This window comes from Martes martes, assembly GCF_963455335.1.
Source record: "Martes martes genome assembly, chromosome: 3".
Lineage (NCBI taxonomy): Eukaryota > Metazoa > Chordata > Mammalia > Carnivora > Mustelidae > Martes > Martes martes.
The window spans coordinates 115,749,669-115,767,435 of NC_137890.1; the positions used below are offsets into that span (position 1 = coordinate 115,749,669).

General features: G+C 36.3%; 1 protein-coding gene across 1 annotated transcript in view; it reads right to left on the reverse strand.

The window, feature by feature from the left end:
* The window catches only part of LOC308340515 (integrin alpha-V), a 104,223-nt gene that overhangs the window by 6,402 nt on the left and 80,054 nt on the right, over positions 1-17,767 (reverse strand). Inside the window, exons 18-26 of the mRNA XM_080799748.1 lie at positions 12,107-12,244; positions 10,446-10,513; positions 9,650-9,797; positions 9,033-9,125; positions 7,212-7,291; positions 5,959-6,039; positions 5,364-5,469; positions 4,600-4,758; positions 3,485-3,595 (exon numbers count right to left, since the gene is read on the reverse strand). Of these exons, the coding sequence (XP_080655874.1) occupies positions 3,485-3,595; positions 4,600-4,758; positions 5,364-5,469; positions 5,959-6,039; positions 7,212-7,291; positions 9,033-9,125; positions 9,650-9,797; positions 10,446-10,513; positions 12,107-12,244 (984 nt within the window). The remainder of the gene's footprint in view (positions 1-3,484; positions 3,596-4,599; positions 4,759-5,363; positions 5,470-5,958; positions 6,040-7,211; positions 7,292-9,032; positions 9,126-9,649; positions 9,798-10,445; positions 10,514-12,106; positions 12,245-17,767) is intronic.

The window sequence follows — 17,767 nt, forward strand, 5'->3', positions numbered from 1 at the left end:
AGAAAATGTTCAAGGACTCACACTTCTCAATTTCAAAACTAACTACAGAGCTATAATAATCAAAACAATTTGGTACTTGCATAAAGATACATGTACAGATCAAAATAAGACTCAAAAGTATAAAATTTAGAAAACCAAAAAACTTAGGTGTAAATGCTCAGGATCTCAGGTTACGCAATGGTTTCTTAACTGGGACAGCAAAAGCAGAAGCAACAAAAGAAGAAAAAAGTTTGACAAATCTGAACATCTTCAAATTAGAAAACTTTTTGCATCAAAGGGATGCTATCAAGAAAGTGACAAGACGGGAACCTGGGTGGCTCAGTGGGTTAAAGCCTCTGCTTTCGGCTCAGGTCATGATCCCAGGGTCCTGGGATCAAGTTCCACATCAGGCTCTCTGCTCAGCAGGGAGCCTGCTTCCTCCTCTCTTTCTGCCTGCCTCTCTGCCTACTTGTGATCTCTGTCTGCCAAATAAATAAATAAAATCTTTAAATAAAAAAAAAAAGTGACAAGACAACTTACAAAATGAGAGAAAATACGTGCAATAATAGCTCTGAAAAGAGAGGTATCTAGAATATATAAAGAACTTTTTATGACTTAACAACAAAGGCAAACAACCCAATTTAAAAATGGGCAAAATGGGGTGCCTGGGTGGCTCAGTTGGATAAGTAACTGACTCTTCGTTTCAGCTCAGGTGATGATCTTGGGGTCATGACATGGAGCCCTGTGTTGGGCTCCATGCTCAGTGTTGAGTCAGTCTGCTTGGGATACCTTTCCCCCTCTCCCACTGCTCCTCCCCCTCTTCTCTAAAATAAATAAATTTAAATAAACAAACAAACAGAAATGGGCAGAGGATTTGAAAAGACATTTCTTAAAAGAAGACCTACAACTCAAAAGATGCTAAACATCATTAGTCATTAAGGAAATACAAATAAAGCCACAATGAGACACCACTTCACACTGACAAGGATGACCATAAAACAAAATAAAAAACAATTTTTTTTTTAAGGCAAGAGCAAGTGATAGCAAATGTGGAAAAATGGAATTGCTGGTTGAGAATAAAAATGATGCAACCACTTTGGAAAAGTTTATTGTTTCTCAAAAGTTAAACAGAGTTCCCATGTGACCCACCAACTGCACTCCTAGGTTTATTTCCAAGAGAACTGAAAACATATCCACACAAAAACATGTACATGAATGCTCAAAATGGCACTATTGAAAGTAAATAAAAAGTAGAAAGAAACAATCTTAATGTTCGTCAACCAATGAACAGACAAAATGTCATATATCCACAGAATGGAGTAGTATTCGGCCATAAAAAATGACTGAAGTACTACTATATGCTATAACATGGTGAACCTTAAAAACATTAAACTGAGTCAAAGAAGCCAAACACGTAAGATCATGTATTATATGATTTCACGTACATGAAATGTCCAGAACAGACAAATCCTTAGAGACAGAAAGCAGACCTGGTTGCCAGAACTGGTAACAGTTCCGGAAGAATGGATAGTGACTATGTAATGGGTACAGTATTTCTCTTTGAAGCAATGAAAACGTTCTGGAATTAGATAATGGTGGTGGTTGCACAATGTCATGAATATACTAAAAATCACGCAATTGCATACTTTAAATTGGTCAAAATGGTGAATTTTATATCATGTGAGTTTTATCTCAATTTTTTTCTAATGTAGTTCTATAGGAGGATAACGTACAGAATGAAAAGTGGGGTGGGGGTTAAAAGTAATTTCTATTTCACATGGGTTGGTGAGGGAAGTCCTGTCATAATCTGCCATTTAAGGACACTGGAAGGAGATGGGAAAATAAGCCACAGGGTTATCTGGACAAAGAGCATTCCCCCTAAAGAGCATTCCAGGCAGATGGGAGAAAAATTTTCAAAGCCTGGATGCAGAAACATGTTTGGGGATGTCTATTCAATGAAAAACTAAGGTAGCCAAAATATGAGGAGCCGAGTAAGGAGAGGAAATGCAGCCCTCAAGTTCTAAGGGTCCAGATCTTGTTGGGCTGAAAGGCTTTAAATGTTCTGGCTTCCTCTCTGACTTAAATGGAAAGGCACTGGATTAACATGACCTCTTCACCATTTAAAAAGATCACTATGGTTCCTATTCGGCAAATAAATTGTAGTGGGGGAAAAAGACAAATATGGAGTCCAACTAGAAGTCTGGCAATAATCCAAGTGAGAGAGGAAGGTCGCTTGGGTAAGGCTTTAACAGTGGTATAGCTGCTGAGAAGGGGCCAGATTCAGGGCAATCTGAAAGTAGGTATTGATAGCATTTGCTAATATATAGGATGTGAGGTTTGAGAGAAAAAGAGGAGTCAATCACAATTCCCAGATTCTGGACAATGAATTACTAAGATGTGGAACACTGCAGAAAGAGCACAGTTGGGAAAACTCAGGGGTACATTCTTGGGATTAAATTTAAGATTACTAATAAATATTTAAGAGGAGTTCCAGTAGGCAGTTGGATAATGGAGTCTGGAGTTCAATGCCTGGGATCGGGTTAGGAATATAAATTGAAGTCATCCACACGGAGACCGTATTTATAGCCATGAGAGTGAGTAACATCCTCTAGTATAGCACTGTCTGATCAGAGCTTCCTACAATCATAGAAATCATCAGTATGGAGATATCTCTGCCTCCCAAAGCAAGAGCCACATGTGGCTACTTGAAATACCCCTGGTGTCTATAGTATTGGAAGGCACAGATCTAATGAATGAATGCACATGGAGCAGGTAAGAAATCTGAGATGGGAGCCCTGGAACACTCTATAGAATTAAAGGTCTGGAAGTGAAGAATAAGAAGTAGCTAGTTGTGACAGGCGAAGAGCCAAGAGAGCTGTGTCTCAGAAGTGAAAGAGGAGTGATGGCACAAGAGAGGAAGTGACGAACAGGGTCAAAAGTCACTGAGAGTTGAGGCAGATGAAAACTAAAAAGACCTATGGAATTTGGTGATGCAAATGTAACTGGTGCTTGCTAATGAATATAAACACTATCCTGGATTCCCCACTAGCTGATGGTTTGCAGATCTGTTAAATTTCAAAAACTTAAATGATAAGCCATTTTATAACATTGTAGTCCTTACACAGACTGACTCAACAAAAGTTGATCATAATGCTAATTATTCTTGTAATTCATTTTTGTTGAGGCCTCCTGGGTTTTTCTTCCAATACTGCACTAAAGCCTCCAAGATTAGAATGAGGTCAGGAAAGAGATCAGTTGGAGTACAGCCAGAAATATAAATTGGAATATAAAATACTTTTATTACCATCTACAAAGATAGATCATTTGAAGAAAATCTGGCATTAATTTGACTAGGAACAAGGAAAATAAGAGGAATGAATAGTATAAAAATATATGTGGTCCTTCCAAGCACAGCTGTTGTTATTTTTGAAGCATTCTTTGGCATCAGTTCTATAATCACATATTTTTAAATGTTTAAAGTGCTTGTTGTTGAAGAGGCGCTTACCAAAGTGTGAATATCTCCTTCGCTGAGGGTGAGATCCCGCTTGGTGATGAGATGGTTCCGGTCCCCTTGCCCAGGAACTGTGTCATTCTTCTCGGTTTGTGAATTTGAGATCTAGGGTTACAGAGAAACTGGTGATATATAACAGTGGAAAACATTTTTGCATTAATGTTTTGGCATAAACCGTTATATGTGATTAAAACCCGGTGGCTGAAAACGTGTTAGGACAAATTTACCACTTAGTATGTAAGCACAGAGAGTCCTTAATATATGGAAAGTTACCTCTGCCTACCTATGATTTTCTTCTTCCCTTGCACAGCTAGGGGAGACACTGATAAAACACAAGGGAACAGCCTGAAATTTCACGGTGCACAACTGTGATAAGTGTCAATCATGAATATATATCATTTCAAAAAAGCCTTTTGTTCTGTTTTCTTAACTTTCCTTTGTCCAAATTGGGCAACAGCTTCTTATCCAAATACATGTGCTAGGATGGAGAGGACTGCATCCAAAAGTACAGAATTCCACAAAATGACATTTTTCCTAAGTCACAGAAGTCAAAAGAGCCGGGTTAAGTAAAATGTTAGATCTTTTTCCACAGACAAAAATTTGAATGACAAAACACCCCTGTTGCAATATCACATGTGGATAAACCACAATGCAATGGAACCAAAGTCAAACTGGGTCTCTCCCTAAATAAATGATTCATTAGGACTTCTCAGAGTAAGGAATTAATCCTTACTTGTTATACAAATAAACAATTTAATCCTTAGTATACTGGTTATGAAGTAAAATATTTTTATAGAATAGGTTTGTGTTATTAAAATAATTGTTATATTTTGGGCATCTGGGTGGCTCAGTCGGTTAAGTGTCTACCCTCTGCTCTAGTCATGATCCTGGGGTGCTGGGATCGAAGTCCTGCATCGGGATCCCTGCTTTGCAGGAAGTCTGCTTCTCCCACTACCCCTCCCCCCTGCTCATCTCTCTCTCATTCTCGAATAAATAAATAAAATCTTCAAAAATAAATAAATGTTTTATTTCATACATTTCTCTCATAGATCTAGAAAGAAAAAGCATTAAATATCATCATAATAAAAAGTTGCTATTAAGCACATTACCTTAATTCTCAAAGGGTTGATCTCCATATCTGAAGTGCAGTTCATTGGCCCGTCAATTTCATATTGAAGGATGTATAACAAAGTGTTATTGTTATATTTGTAAGGCCACTGAAGATTTAGCATTGCCTTGTTGAATGAACTTGGACCGTTGTTTCTCAACTAATGGGGAAAAGAAAATGTAAATACTCTGAGCAAAAATCTATTCCTTAATCCTCCCCCTACACCAATTTTAGCTGAATTACAGCAGAGGTTCCATAGTTACTCTGACATTACAACATGATCATTACCAGCCAAAGGAGATCAAACTCAGCATTTGTCTCTACTATAGGGCAGTATATGTCACGATAAAAAATATATAACAAGAGGAAAATATGAAAAAGTTTTCAAATGAAAGATGGCATAGAAAATTTTCTTTCTGTAGGAAGAAAATTCTGATGATCTGCTACAGGCACTTTCAATTTTTAGTTAGAACTGCAAAATATCCATATGAAAATACTCAACGATGACCTATTGCTTTTATTCAAGTAGAAGTAACTGATTTTAGACAACAATTTGTATAAACTGCATTCTTTAACCACTTGAAGCTATTTGTCTTTAAAAAAGGAATTTCTGAATAGGGAAACAATTCAAAGAAAGTTCTGATACATCCTTAAACAATGCAGTTTACATAATCATTAAGCCCATTTGTTTTTTATAAGTAGCCTATCTGTTCTTCTCTTTAAAGGCTCTCTACCAGGTATCAGTTAAAGCTAACAAAGGCAAACCTCATAGATGTGCTGAACAACTGGCCCAACATCTTCTTCAGTCTCAGGGTTCTCCTTATGCTCCCAGTTTGGAATTGGAAGAAAGATATGATCAGGACTTGAAACTCTAAACAATAACCAAAGAAAACCTACCATGAATACCAAACTGATATGGTCAGTTCATTTCCAAAAGTACCCTGTATCCAAATGAATCAAATCATTACTAATTAAAAATATACATATTTAAAAGAAAAAGAGCTGTATGTATATGTGAACATGCACACATACCTGCACACAAACTACTTGTTACTGAATCTAATATAATAGGTGAATTGGTAAATGAAGTCACATAAAAGTTCAACACACTTATTTTGTGCTTGCTGTTGCCACATCCAGTTTATTTCCAGAGGTTACCAAATAATATTTGGGGCTTTGGAATACACCTAGGACCTTATTTCTACAGAAGCTACAGTGCTAGTAAAACTACCATGAAACTTGGAGGGATACTTCTCAAGGAAGCTACTGAGCCTCATAGTTACTTTTAGAAAGTAATTGCATTTTAAAGCAGTTTAAAATCTCACAAGAATGAGACACTCAACTCAGTAATCATACTGACCCTCTTATCTCAACAGCAGCTAAGACAGCAAGGTCAACTCTGTAAGAAACAACTGGGCTTACTTTGTCAAAGAGATTGGAGCTGAAAAAGAAAAAATACACATTTAGGCCTGAACTAAGCATGATCATCATCAAAGACATACAGAGGTAAATGCAATGAAACGAAAAATGAACAAATTAAAAGCAACAAAGAAAAGAAAAAATTGCTAAAATGATTTTCATTGGCATTTAATTCCAAAATGACCAATTTTTACTTCTTTTACTTTTGTTTTGTAAGCTCAAAACTCAAAATAAATTATTCTTAGGATAGAAATGCTGATTTTAAAAATGGCATAATAAAAAATGAAAAACATATTTTCTACAAAGATGTTCATCACAGTTTGAAAAAAAAATTAGAGACAGGGGTGCCTGGGTGGCTTAAGTGTCCAACTCTTGATTTCGGCTCAGGTCATGATTGCACGGTCTATGAGATGGAGCCCACGTTTGGCTCCATGCTCAGCACAGAGTTTGCTTGAGATTCTTTTTTTTTTTTTTTAAGATTTTATTTATTTATTTGACAGAGATCACAAGTAACCAGAGAGGCAGGCAGAGAGAGAGGAAGGGAAGCAGGCTCCCTGCCAAGCAGAAAGCCGGATATGGGACTCAATCCCAGAACCCTGGGATCATGACCTGAGTCGAAGGCAGAGGCTTTAACTCACTGAGCCACCCAGATGCCCCCTGCTTGAGATTCTTTCTCTCCCTTTGCCCTTCCACCCGCTTGCTTGGTCTCTCTCTCTCTCTCTCAAAATCAATAAAATCTTAAAAAAAAAACTGGAGGCAACTTAAATGTCCACCAATAAGGAAAATGGTTAAACATATAGAGATGTGTTCAAGTAAAATAAGAATCTTATTCTGTAAAAGAAATTGATATAATATGATATATAACAAAATGTTCACAAGGGTATTTATGGGTAATTATTATTTTCTATTTGTTTCTAGATTTTCCATATTTTTAGTATTTATGACATTAATATATTTATGCAAAACAATGAATACTATTTTATTTTTAAAAATGATAATCAACCTTGAAAACATTATAAGTGAAATTTTTAAAATAAAATTAAAAAATAAAAAAAAGAATAAAAATGATATAGTCAAGTACTGAAATTTCAGCCTACTCTATTCCATAACATTTAGAATATATTACATAATATGTTTATGACAAGGACCATTTCCTCAGTAGTTGTTACAAACTGAAAAAAGTTGTTTCCATACCTTTGGATCTGTAAATCGAATTTCACAGAAGTATCCATCTCTGATTGCTGGTGCACACTGAAACGAAGACCAGCTAGGAGCTGAAGAGGGAGGAAGAGATAGCAATGTGTTAATTAAAACAATGCCTAATCAGTGAAATTTAAATTCCAATGTCCAAATATAAAAAGAGTTGTTCCAAAATAGGGTTTTTTTGAGCTTACAATAAAACTGAAAACACTCTAACAGAGATAATTAAGTCTGATCTTCTATTGAATCTCTTTTATTTAAGATACATAGGCCAATCATAAAGGAGCCTACTTAACAATTATTAACATAATTTTATCTACTCATAATAATACCTAATATTAACTTTATAAAAAATGCAAAAGTGAGTATCTGTTGATTCAGTGACAGTACAGCAATTCTGCACACTGATTTGGTGACAGGAAATTAACAACTGAACTTGTGCTAACAGAGGAGGAAGGAAGAATGAATGAGTTTAAGAAGCAAGAGAACCTGGCTTACACAAGGCTTGAGAGGTAGGGTTAGAGCCAGAACTTCTCTATGCCTATCACAACTTCACTAACAATAATCATCCTAATTCCTGCAGGGGAACATTGTTCTTAAAGAAAATAACTGGAACGCCTGGGTGGCTCAGTCATTAAGAATCTGCCTTCCGCTCAAGTCATGATCCCAGGGTCCTGGGATCAAGCCCCATGTCAGGCTCCCTGCTCAGCACGAAGCCTGCTTCTCCCTTTCCCACTCCCTCTGCTTGTATTCCCTCTCTCCCTGTCTCTGTCAAACAAATAAATAAATAAAATCTTTTTTAAAAAAAAGAACTGAGCTAACAGGGTAAGAGAAAGCAGGCTTCTTGGGGAGCATTTATCATACACAAAAATGAAACTTCTGGGGGACTTCATCAAACCATCTCTCACTTTATAAAGCCTGGAGCGGGTCACTTGAAATAACTTGAAATTATCTACGCTGGATGCAGGGCTTGATCTCATGACCCTGAGATCATGACCTGAGCTGAAACCAATAGTCAGACATTTAACTGACTGAGCTACCCAGGCACCACCACAAGGTTGATTATTTATATTCACTATGCTGTGCATTGTATCTCTAAGGCTTATTTACTATTAGCTCCCAAGTCTGTACCTTTAAATAATAATCTAACAGGAAAGATAAACAGATCTTCAGATTACCAAAATCTTTGTACTATAATTAAATTTTATAGAAAAAGTAGCAAGAAAAAAAGTAAGATGAAATATACTCCCATTTTTCCTTGATACTAAGAGTTCTCCAGCTATATGTTTGTTCACTTTTTAGAGCATTTCAGAAGCAGACCCATTGAGTGCATTTTCTCAAACTCTTGGGCTCCCTTCTCCACCTCCAGGGGAGCCTGATCCAACTAAGATGGCTCTTTGATTCTATTTGGGATGACGACAAAGTTTCAAATTCATGAGATAATTCTATCACACCTAATAGTGATAGTCTTGGTATCTGTCAGAATAGCTTTAAGGATTCATTAAAGCATTTGGTAAAAATATCAGAGTTATAATTTTAGTCCTTAGTTTAACCCATGTTCTCAATCCACTTAGCAAAATGAAGGCAGTGTAAACACTGTTTATTGAATACAGTGTAATAGCACAATCCATTACTGTATTTTCTCAGTGATAAACTCTGATAATCATTACATTCTCAATTAAAACCAGACATTCTGGTGTAAAACAGAGACATTCTGAAGTATTTATAAAAAAAATTTCTGTGGAAAAACTCACAGAAAAAATATGCTTTTTTCTTTAAAAGAAAAAAAAAATCCATTTAGTTAAAATATCTTACTTGAGTTCCAGCCTTCATTGGGTTTCCAAGATCACACACCACCTGGCGGGTTTGGTTTTCTGTCTTAAATGCACAGGAAAGTCTTGCTAAGGCCTTTGACAGACAAAAAAAGGTGGGGGGGATTGAAAGGAAAATAAATTAATGACCCCAAAAAAAACACATTATAAAATTCCTAGACAACATCATGCAGTTGCATAGTTAAGTTTCTTATTTTAAAATATATCCATCCATTTGAGCAAATGGGGAGTAAGTATGGGAGAAGCCAGAACTGTGTACAACTGCCACATATAAATGTAAAGGTGTTTCTAATAGATCCCTGGAGGATTTAGACACATAAACTTATTACCCCTAACAAATTATTTGATGGACAGGCTAAGACACTTTATCCATCTGACCTTGTTTCAGGCACTTAGCTAGCAATTCTAAAAATGTCCCATCAGTGCATTATGCAAAGTATTAGGCTTGAAAGGAATTATATAAGACAGGCACTCTACTGCCTAGCAATTTAGCCTTAAGTAGAATGGCTAAGCTTGTACTACACTAAATAGGGGAGTAACTCATTAATGTTAATGGGATCTATGAGTGCATTTCAATTTTTAAAGAGGCAGTGTGCTTACTTCACTATTGCGGACAACCCCGATGAAATCAGCCTGCGGGGGGATGGAAACGATGAGCTCAGCTTCATAGGCACCTTCTCCTTGATTCTGAGCCTTAACAATCAATGTCAGAGGATTGTCGTCCCCAATATAAATCTTCTTTTGATCACTACAAGTTAATACAAATCTAGACAATGAAAAAAAACTGCACGGGGAGAGCATGGTTGTTCAAAGAAACAAAAGAAATATATAGCACTGACATGTTCAACAGTGTCTCAAGATATTTTAAGCCTATTTCACGGCTCAACAAAAAACTGGAAATAGCACACTGGATGCAAATCCAATGCTTCCCTCAGGAAAAAGAGCATTAATGCCACTAATATATCACTACCGGTCTTATCTATTGAAGTAATTTTGTATCTCTTTGTAGGTACTTAATAATTCCCTGTTTTTTTTTTTCTAAAAGCTGAATTAATCAGTCACGATTCTCAAAATATTCTTTAAAATTTATATATCATAAAATACTAAACAGATTCCTGTAGTTAACAGGGTATCTACAATGAAATATATCTTTAAGAGATACTACTTTGTAACACTGCTCCTCCTGCATGGAAATAGATTTGTCAACCTTGGCAAGTAGTGAAAACAATGCTTATTTTTTCAAAGTTCAATACTAATAGTTTTACTACTACAGAAAATCATGAAATCCTCCTTTATAACTAGTTCACATTAAAATATACTATTGCTTTGAACAGAAAAGTGTGTTCTTCCATTTAAATTTCTTGTTATACTGTTTATTGTTTGGAGCAAAACTTACCTATCTACAGAAACTTCCAATTTGGGTTTGCAGACATTGTCTTCACCGCAGTCAAGCAGAATATGGGCCTAGAAAAAAGCATTTTATTGTTTCTGCATGAAAAAATACCAAGGTAGGACACATATGCAGTGTAAATCAATATAAATCAATGTATATGTATATGTGAATATACATAAACACACATATATTTATATACACTCATCAACCTGTTTGCATACCTGAATGTAAAAAGTATCATGGCTGCTTTTTTTTTAAAGATGTATTTATTTTAGGGACAGAGAGACAGAGAAAGAATCCTCAAGCAGACTTCACTGAGCGCAGAGCCCAACAAGAGCTCAATCCCAGGACCCTGAGATCACGACTTGAGCTGAAATCAAGAGTCGGATGCTCAAACGACAGCCGCCCAGGAGCCCATGGCTGCTTATTTTTAAATAGGTCAGTGTAGTTAGTCAAGAATGAAAAAGAAGAAAAACACTCACAGCATATAATACAATTAGCTGGAACATTTTAGTTCTATCTCAAATTAAGTTGTTATGATTCTGGAATGAAGTGTTATACAGAAGAGAAAGTACAGTCAAGAAATGAAGATTTGAAAAAAAAAAAAAAGAAGAAGAAGAAAAGAAATGAGGATTCAGCATGAACCTGCTGCTGCTAGCTAAGTTGTGTGATCTTGGGAAAAACAAATTTCCCTTTCAGAACTTCTTGTCGCAGACTATGCCTCTGTCAACATAATGGAAATATGGCTGCAGAGTGTAAAAGAATAAGGGGCTATGGGCACATGGAAGCAATTCTGATGGACACACCAAAAGGAATGGAAACTGGACAAAATGAGTCCAGCATATTCATGGCCATTTGGAAGGAGATGAAGGAAAAGGGACTAGAAGCACTGAAATTAACCAATCCAGGATGGGTGAAATAAACAAAAAACCTGAATTTTCTCCCTTTAGATTTGGAGGCTAGAGCAGTATGGAAAATCCAAAAGAGAGAAACAGTGGGAAGTAGCAGAAGAGGTTGGGCAGAATATGAAAAGAAGGAATCTAAAAATTTTTAAAAGAAGAAAGAAGAAAAAGAAGAAGCCATTCCTCATCTATTGCTAATATTCAAAAAGCTTCAAGCCCAGGGACAGACAAAAAGAAGAGAGAAAATGATTTAAAGGGGGAAAATAATGAAAGGATTCCTCTTCCCAGTCACAAGGGATATGCAGAACAGAATAAAATTACATGACACAGATCTTAACTGTCAATTTAACTGGAATGAAACAATATACATGAATTAATTAAATGACAGAGATGTAAGAGGTTACATTTGTGTACACATATACTATTTTTTACAATTAAAATGTAAAGCAAAGAAAACATAGATATAAAATTAGTTTATTCAAAAACAGTAAAACAGTATGTAAACAGACTGGCACTTTGTTTTCCTTGAACTATTTTACTATTTAATGTGTATGAAACATGACTCTGCTTTCTCTGCATATAACTAAATTCTGAGGGGCTTCAAATATCTCTGACCCGAAAATTCAGATTCTTTCTTCTGACTTCTTTGACTAGAAACCCAACATTTTAAAAGCAATCCCATATGATATTTAAAAAGATGAAGTGTAAGACTTTAAAAAAATTAAAGTATAAAATTAGCGACAAGTGGAGATAGTACAGTACCTGTCGACTAACGTTGGCGGGAGTGAACTGGTTAAGAATGGGTTGCAAGCCTGTCGCATCAGCAGCTGTTCTGTAATCCAACCGATACTCCATAAAAACGGTAATTGGAGTGAGTTTGTCTCTAAATTCGGATTCATCCTAGAAACAGAAAAGCTCCTAATTAATGATAATACCAATCTATGACATCAAACTATCTAGAGAAATCTGTAAGTGTAAACACAAAGCCAGCCATATTCAACCCTGATCCAATTCTACCAGAATTCTGAAAAACTACACTTATGTAAGAATAAGAATATCCAAAAAGATTTATTATTCAGTGAGAACCCTTAATTTTTGTTTATAATAGAATACTTGATTCATACAAAAATAAAAAACAGATGCTTCACAACCAAAATAACTAGAATATTACCAATAATGCTTAAGGTACCCAGGAGTTCCCTTATCGTTTCTTCTGAGGTTACTACTCAGAGGTACATTTTAAGTACATCATTCCCCTGTTTTCAGTATTTCACTATATTGTATATTTGTCCTTAGAAATTATATTTTTCAGTTTGCTTTTCCTTTTTTCCAGGTTATGTCAAACAGAGGTCATATGTATTCTTTTGTGATTTGCTTTCTCTTCAAGACCCTTGTTAAGATACATCCATGCTGCTGGAAATAGCTGAAGTTAGTTTTCACTACTGAGTAGTATCTTATCAAATATTAAACCCATAATATAATTACTCATTCTCCTGTCAAAGGTTATTTGAATTGTTTTGGGCTTTTTATTTGTTTTTGCTATTACAAAACAAACAAACAAAAACAAAAAAACCAATTCTACATAGTGGCAAGTAGATTTTTGAGCTCTAGAAAATCATACCATATTATCTTCCTAAGTCTTTACAACTTACACTGCCATCAGCAGTGTGTAAGAATTCCATTAATTCACATCATGACCAACAAACAAGTACTGGCAGACTTTGTTTGAATGTAAGATGATGGTATTTGTTCATAGTCACAATTTGAAGCTCATTTATTTATTTATTTATTTTTTTGTTTTACATTTTTAAAATTTAAATTAACAAAGAGTATATTATTAGTCTCAGAGGTAGAGTCTGGTGATTCATCAGTCTTCTTTAATACCCAGTGCTCATTACTTCACATCCCCTTCTTAATGTCCACCACCCAGTTACCCTCCCCCACCAGAAAACCTATGATTAAAGCTCTCTTATGGTTTGTCCCCCTCTCTGATTTCATCTTATTTTTCCCTCCCTTCTCCTATGATCCTCTGTTTTGTTTCTTAAATTCTGTATATCAGTGAGATATAATTGTCTTTCTCCGACTGACTTATTTCACTTAGCATACCATTTAGATCCATCCATGTCATTGCAAATGGAAATATTTCATTTTTTGATGCCTGAGTAGTATTCTGATGTATATATATACCACATCTTTATCCATGCATCTGTCGATTGGCACTGGGGCTCTTTCCACAGTTTAGCTATTGAGAACACTGCTGCTATAAAACACTGGAGTGCAGCTGCCCCTTCAGATCACTACATTTGGATCCTTGGGGTAGATACCTACCAGTGCTATTCCTGGGTCACAGGATAGCTCTATTTTCAACTTTTTGAGGAACCTCCATTCTGTTTTCCAGAGTGGATGCACCAGCTTGCATTCCCACCAACAGTATAAGAGGGTTCCCTTTTCTCCCCATCCTCACCAACATCTATAATTTCCTGACTTGTTCATTTTAGGCATTCTGACCTGTGTGAGGTGGTATCTCACTGTGGTTTTGATTTTTATTTCCCTGATGCCTAGTGACGTGGAGCACTTTTTCGTGTGTCGGTTGGCCATATGGATGTCTTCTTTACAGAAATGTCTGTTCATGTCTTCTGCCCATTTATTGATCAGATTATCTGTTCTTTGGGTGCTGAGTTTGACTAAGTTCTTTATAGATTCTGGACACTAGCCCTTTATCTAATAAGGCATTTGCAAATATTTCCACCCATTCAGAGGGCTATCTTTTGGTTTTGTCAACTGTTTCCTTTGCTGTGCGAAAGCTTTTTATCTTAATGAAGTCCCAATAGTCGATTTTTGCCTTTGTTTCCCTTGCCTTAGGACTCATATCTAGCAAGAAATTGCTAGACCAAGGTCACAGAGGTTGCTGTCTGTGTTCTCCTCTAGGATTTTGATGGATTTCTATCTCACATTGAGATTGTTCATCCATTTTAAGTCTCTTTTTGTGTATGGTATAAGGGAATGGTCCAGTTTCATTCCTCCGCATGTGGCTGTCCAATTTTCCCAACACCATTTGTTAAAGAGACTCTCTTTTTTCCACTGGACATTCTTTCCTGCTTTGTCAAAGATTAGTTGGCCATAGAGTTGAGGGTCCATTTCTGGGTTCTCTATTCTGTTCCACTGACCTAGGTGTCTGTTTTTGTGCCAGTATCATACTGTCTTAATGATTATACCTTTGTAATAGAGCTTAACTCCAGGATTATGATACCACCAGCTTTGGTTTTCTTTTTTCAACAATTCCTTTGGCTATTCAGGGTCTTTTCTGGTTCCATACAAATTTTAGGATTATTTATTCCAGCTCTGTGAAAAAAGTTGATGGTATTTTGATAGCAATTTCATTGAATGTATAGATTGCTCTAGGTAGCACAGACATTTTAACAATATATGTTCTTCTACTCCATGAGCATGGAATGTTTTTCCATTTCTTTGTGTCTTCCTCGAATTCTCTCATGAGTGTTCTATATTCTTCTGAGTACAGATCCTTTGCCTCTTTGGGTAGGTTTATTTCCAGGTATCTTAAAGTTTCTGGTCCATCTGTAAATGGGATCGACTCCTTAAATTCTCTTTCTTCTGGCTCACTGTTAGTATATAGAAATGCAACTGATTTCTGTGCACTGATTTTATATCCTGCCATTTTGCTGAATTCCTGAATGAGTTCTAGCCATTTTGGGGTGGAGTTTCTTTTGAGTTTTCCACACATAGTATGTCATCTGCGAAGACTGTGAGTTTGACTTCTTCTCTGCCAAGCTGAATGCCTTTTATGTCTTTTTATTGTCTGATTGTTGAGGCTAGGACTTCTAGTACTGTGTTGATCAACAGTGGTGAAAGTGGACATCCCTGCCATGTTCCTGACCTTAGGGGAAAAGCTGTCAGTTTTTCTCCATTGAGAATGATATTCTCTGTGGGCTTTTTGTGTATGTCTTTTATGATACTGACATATGTTCCTTCTATCCCTACACTGTGAAGAGTTTTGATTAGGTGTATCTATTAAGAAGATCATATGGTTCTTGTCCTTTCTTATATTTATGTGGTGTATCACATAGATTGATTTGTGGATGCTAAGCCACCCTTGCAGCCCAGCAATAAATCCCACTTGGTCGTGGTGAACAATCCTTTTAATGTACTGCTGGATCCTATTGGCTAGTATCTTGGTGAGAATTTTTCACCCATGTTCATCAGGGATATTGGTCTGTAATTCTCCTTTTTGCTGGGGTCTGGTTTAAGGATCAAGGTAATGCTGGCTTCACAGAGTCTGGAAGTTTTCCTTCCATTGCTATTTTCTGAAACAGCTTCAGAAGAATAGGTATTAATTCCTCTTTAAATGTTTGGTAGAATTCCCTTAGGAAGCCATCTGGTCCTGGACTCTTGTTAGAGGAGATTTTTGATTACTGCTTCTATTTCCTTCCTGACTGTGCATCTGTTCAGGTTTTCTATTTCTTCCTGTTTCAGTTTTGGTAGTTTATATATTTCTGGAAATGCATCCATTTCTTCCAGATTGCCTAATTTGTTGGCATATGGTTGGCTCATGATATGTTCTTATAATTGTTTTGTTTCTTTGGTGTTGGTTGTGATCTTTCCTCCTTCATTCATGATTTTATTTGGGTCCTTGATTTTTTCATTTTGGTAAGTCTGTCCAGGGGACTATCAATCTTACTTATTCTTTCAAAGAACCAGCTCCTAGTTTTGTCGATCTGTTCTACTATTCTTTGGTTTCTATTTCACTGATTCTTTTTTTTTTCTCTAACCTTTATTAATTCTCTTCTTCTACTGGTTTTAGGGTTAATGTGCTGCTCTTTCCCCAGCTCCTTTAGGTGTAAGGTTAGGTTGTATATTTGAGACCTTTCTTGTTTCTTGAGAAAGGCTTGTACTACTATATACTTGCCTCTTAGGACTGCTTTTGTGGCATCCCAAAGATTTTGGACTGTTGTGTTTTCATTTTCATTTCTTTTCATTTTTTTAATTCCATAGTTTTTTAAATTCTTCTTTAATTTCCTGGTTGACCCATGCATTCTTTAATAGGATGCTCTTTAGCCTCTATGTATTTGAGTTCTTTCCAAATTCCCTCTTGTGAATGAGTTCAAGTTTCAAAGCACTGTGGTTTGAAAATACACAGGGAATGACCCCAATCTTTTGGTACCAGTTGTGACCCATATTCTGGAAAATGTTCTACATGCACTCAAGGAGAATGTGTATTCTGTTGCTTTAGGATGGAATGCTCTGAATATATCTCTGAAGTCCACCAGGTCCAATGTGCCATTCAAAGCCCCTGTTTCCTTGTTGATTTTCTGCTTAGATGATTTGTCCATTGCAGTGAGTGGGGTATTAAAGTCCCCTACTATTGTTGTAATAGTATCAAAGTGTTTCTTTAGTTTTGTTATTAACTGGTTTATATAATTGGCTGCTCCCATGTTAGGGGCATCAATATTTATAATTTTTAGATCTTCTTGTTAGACAGACCCTTTAATTATAATATAGTGGTTTTTCCTCATCTCTTATTACAATCTTGGTTTAAAATCTCATTTGTCTGATATAAGGATTGCTACCCTAGCTTTCTCTTGATGTCCATTAGTATGATAAATGGTTCTCCACCCCCTCACTATCATTCTGGAGGCACTTTGGGTCTAAAATGCATCTCCTGCAGACAGCATATGGATGGGTCTTGCTTATTTATCCAATCTGATACCCTGTGTCTTTTGATTGGGGCATTTAGCCCATCTACATTCAGAGTAACTACTGACAGATATAAATTTAGTGCCACTGTATTCCCTGTAAAGTCATTGTTTTTGTATATTGTCTCTGTTCCTTTCTGGTCCATGTTACTTTGCGCTCTCTTTTCACTTAGAGAATCCCCTTTAATATTTCTTGCAGGCCTGGTTTAGTGATCACAAATTCTTTTAGCTGCTGTTTGTCCTGGAAGCTTTTTTTCTCTCCTCCTATTTTGAATGACATCCTGGCTGGATAAAATACTCTTTTTCTCATTTAGTACCCTGAATATACCATGCCAGTCCTTTCTAGCCTGCCAGGTCTCTATGGATAGGTTGGCTGCCAATCTAATGTTTCTACCATTGTAGGTTAAGGTAAAGGTTGTCCTGAACTGCTTTCAGGATTTTTTTCTCTTTGTCTCTGAGATTTGCAAGCTTCACTATTATATGTCAAGATGTTGAACTATTTTTATTGATTTTTGAGGGTGAGTCTCTGTGCCTCTTGGACTTGAATGCCTGTTTCCTTCCCCAGATTAGACAGGTTCTCAGCTAGAATTTGCTCCCAAATACCCTCCGCCCCTCTCTATCCCTCTTCTTCTGGGATCCCAATTATTCTAGTATTGCTTCACTTTACAGTATTACTTATCTCTCGAATTTTCTCCTCATGATCCCATAACTG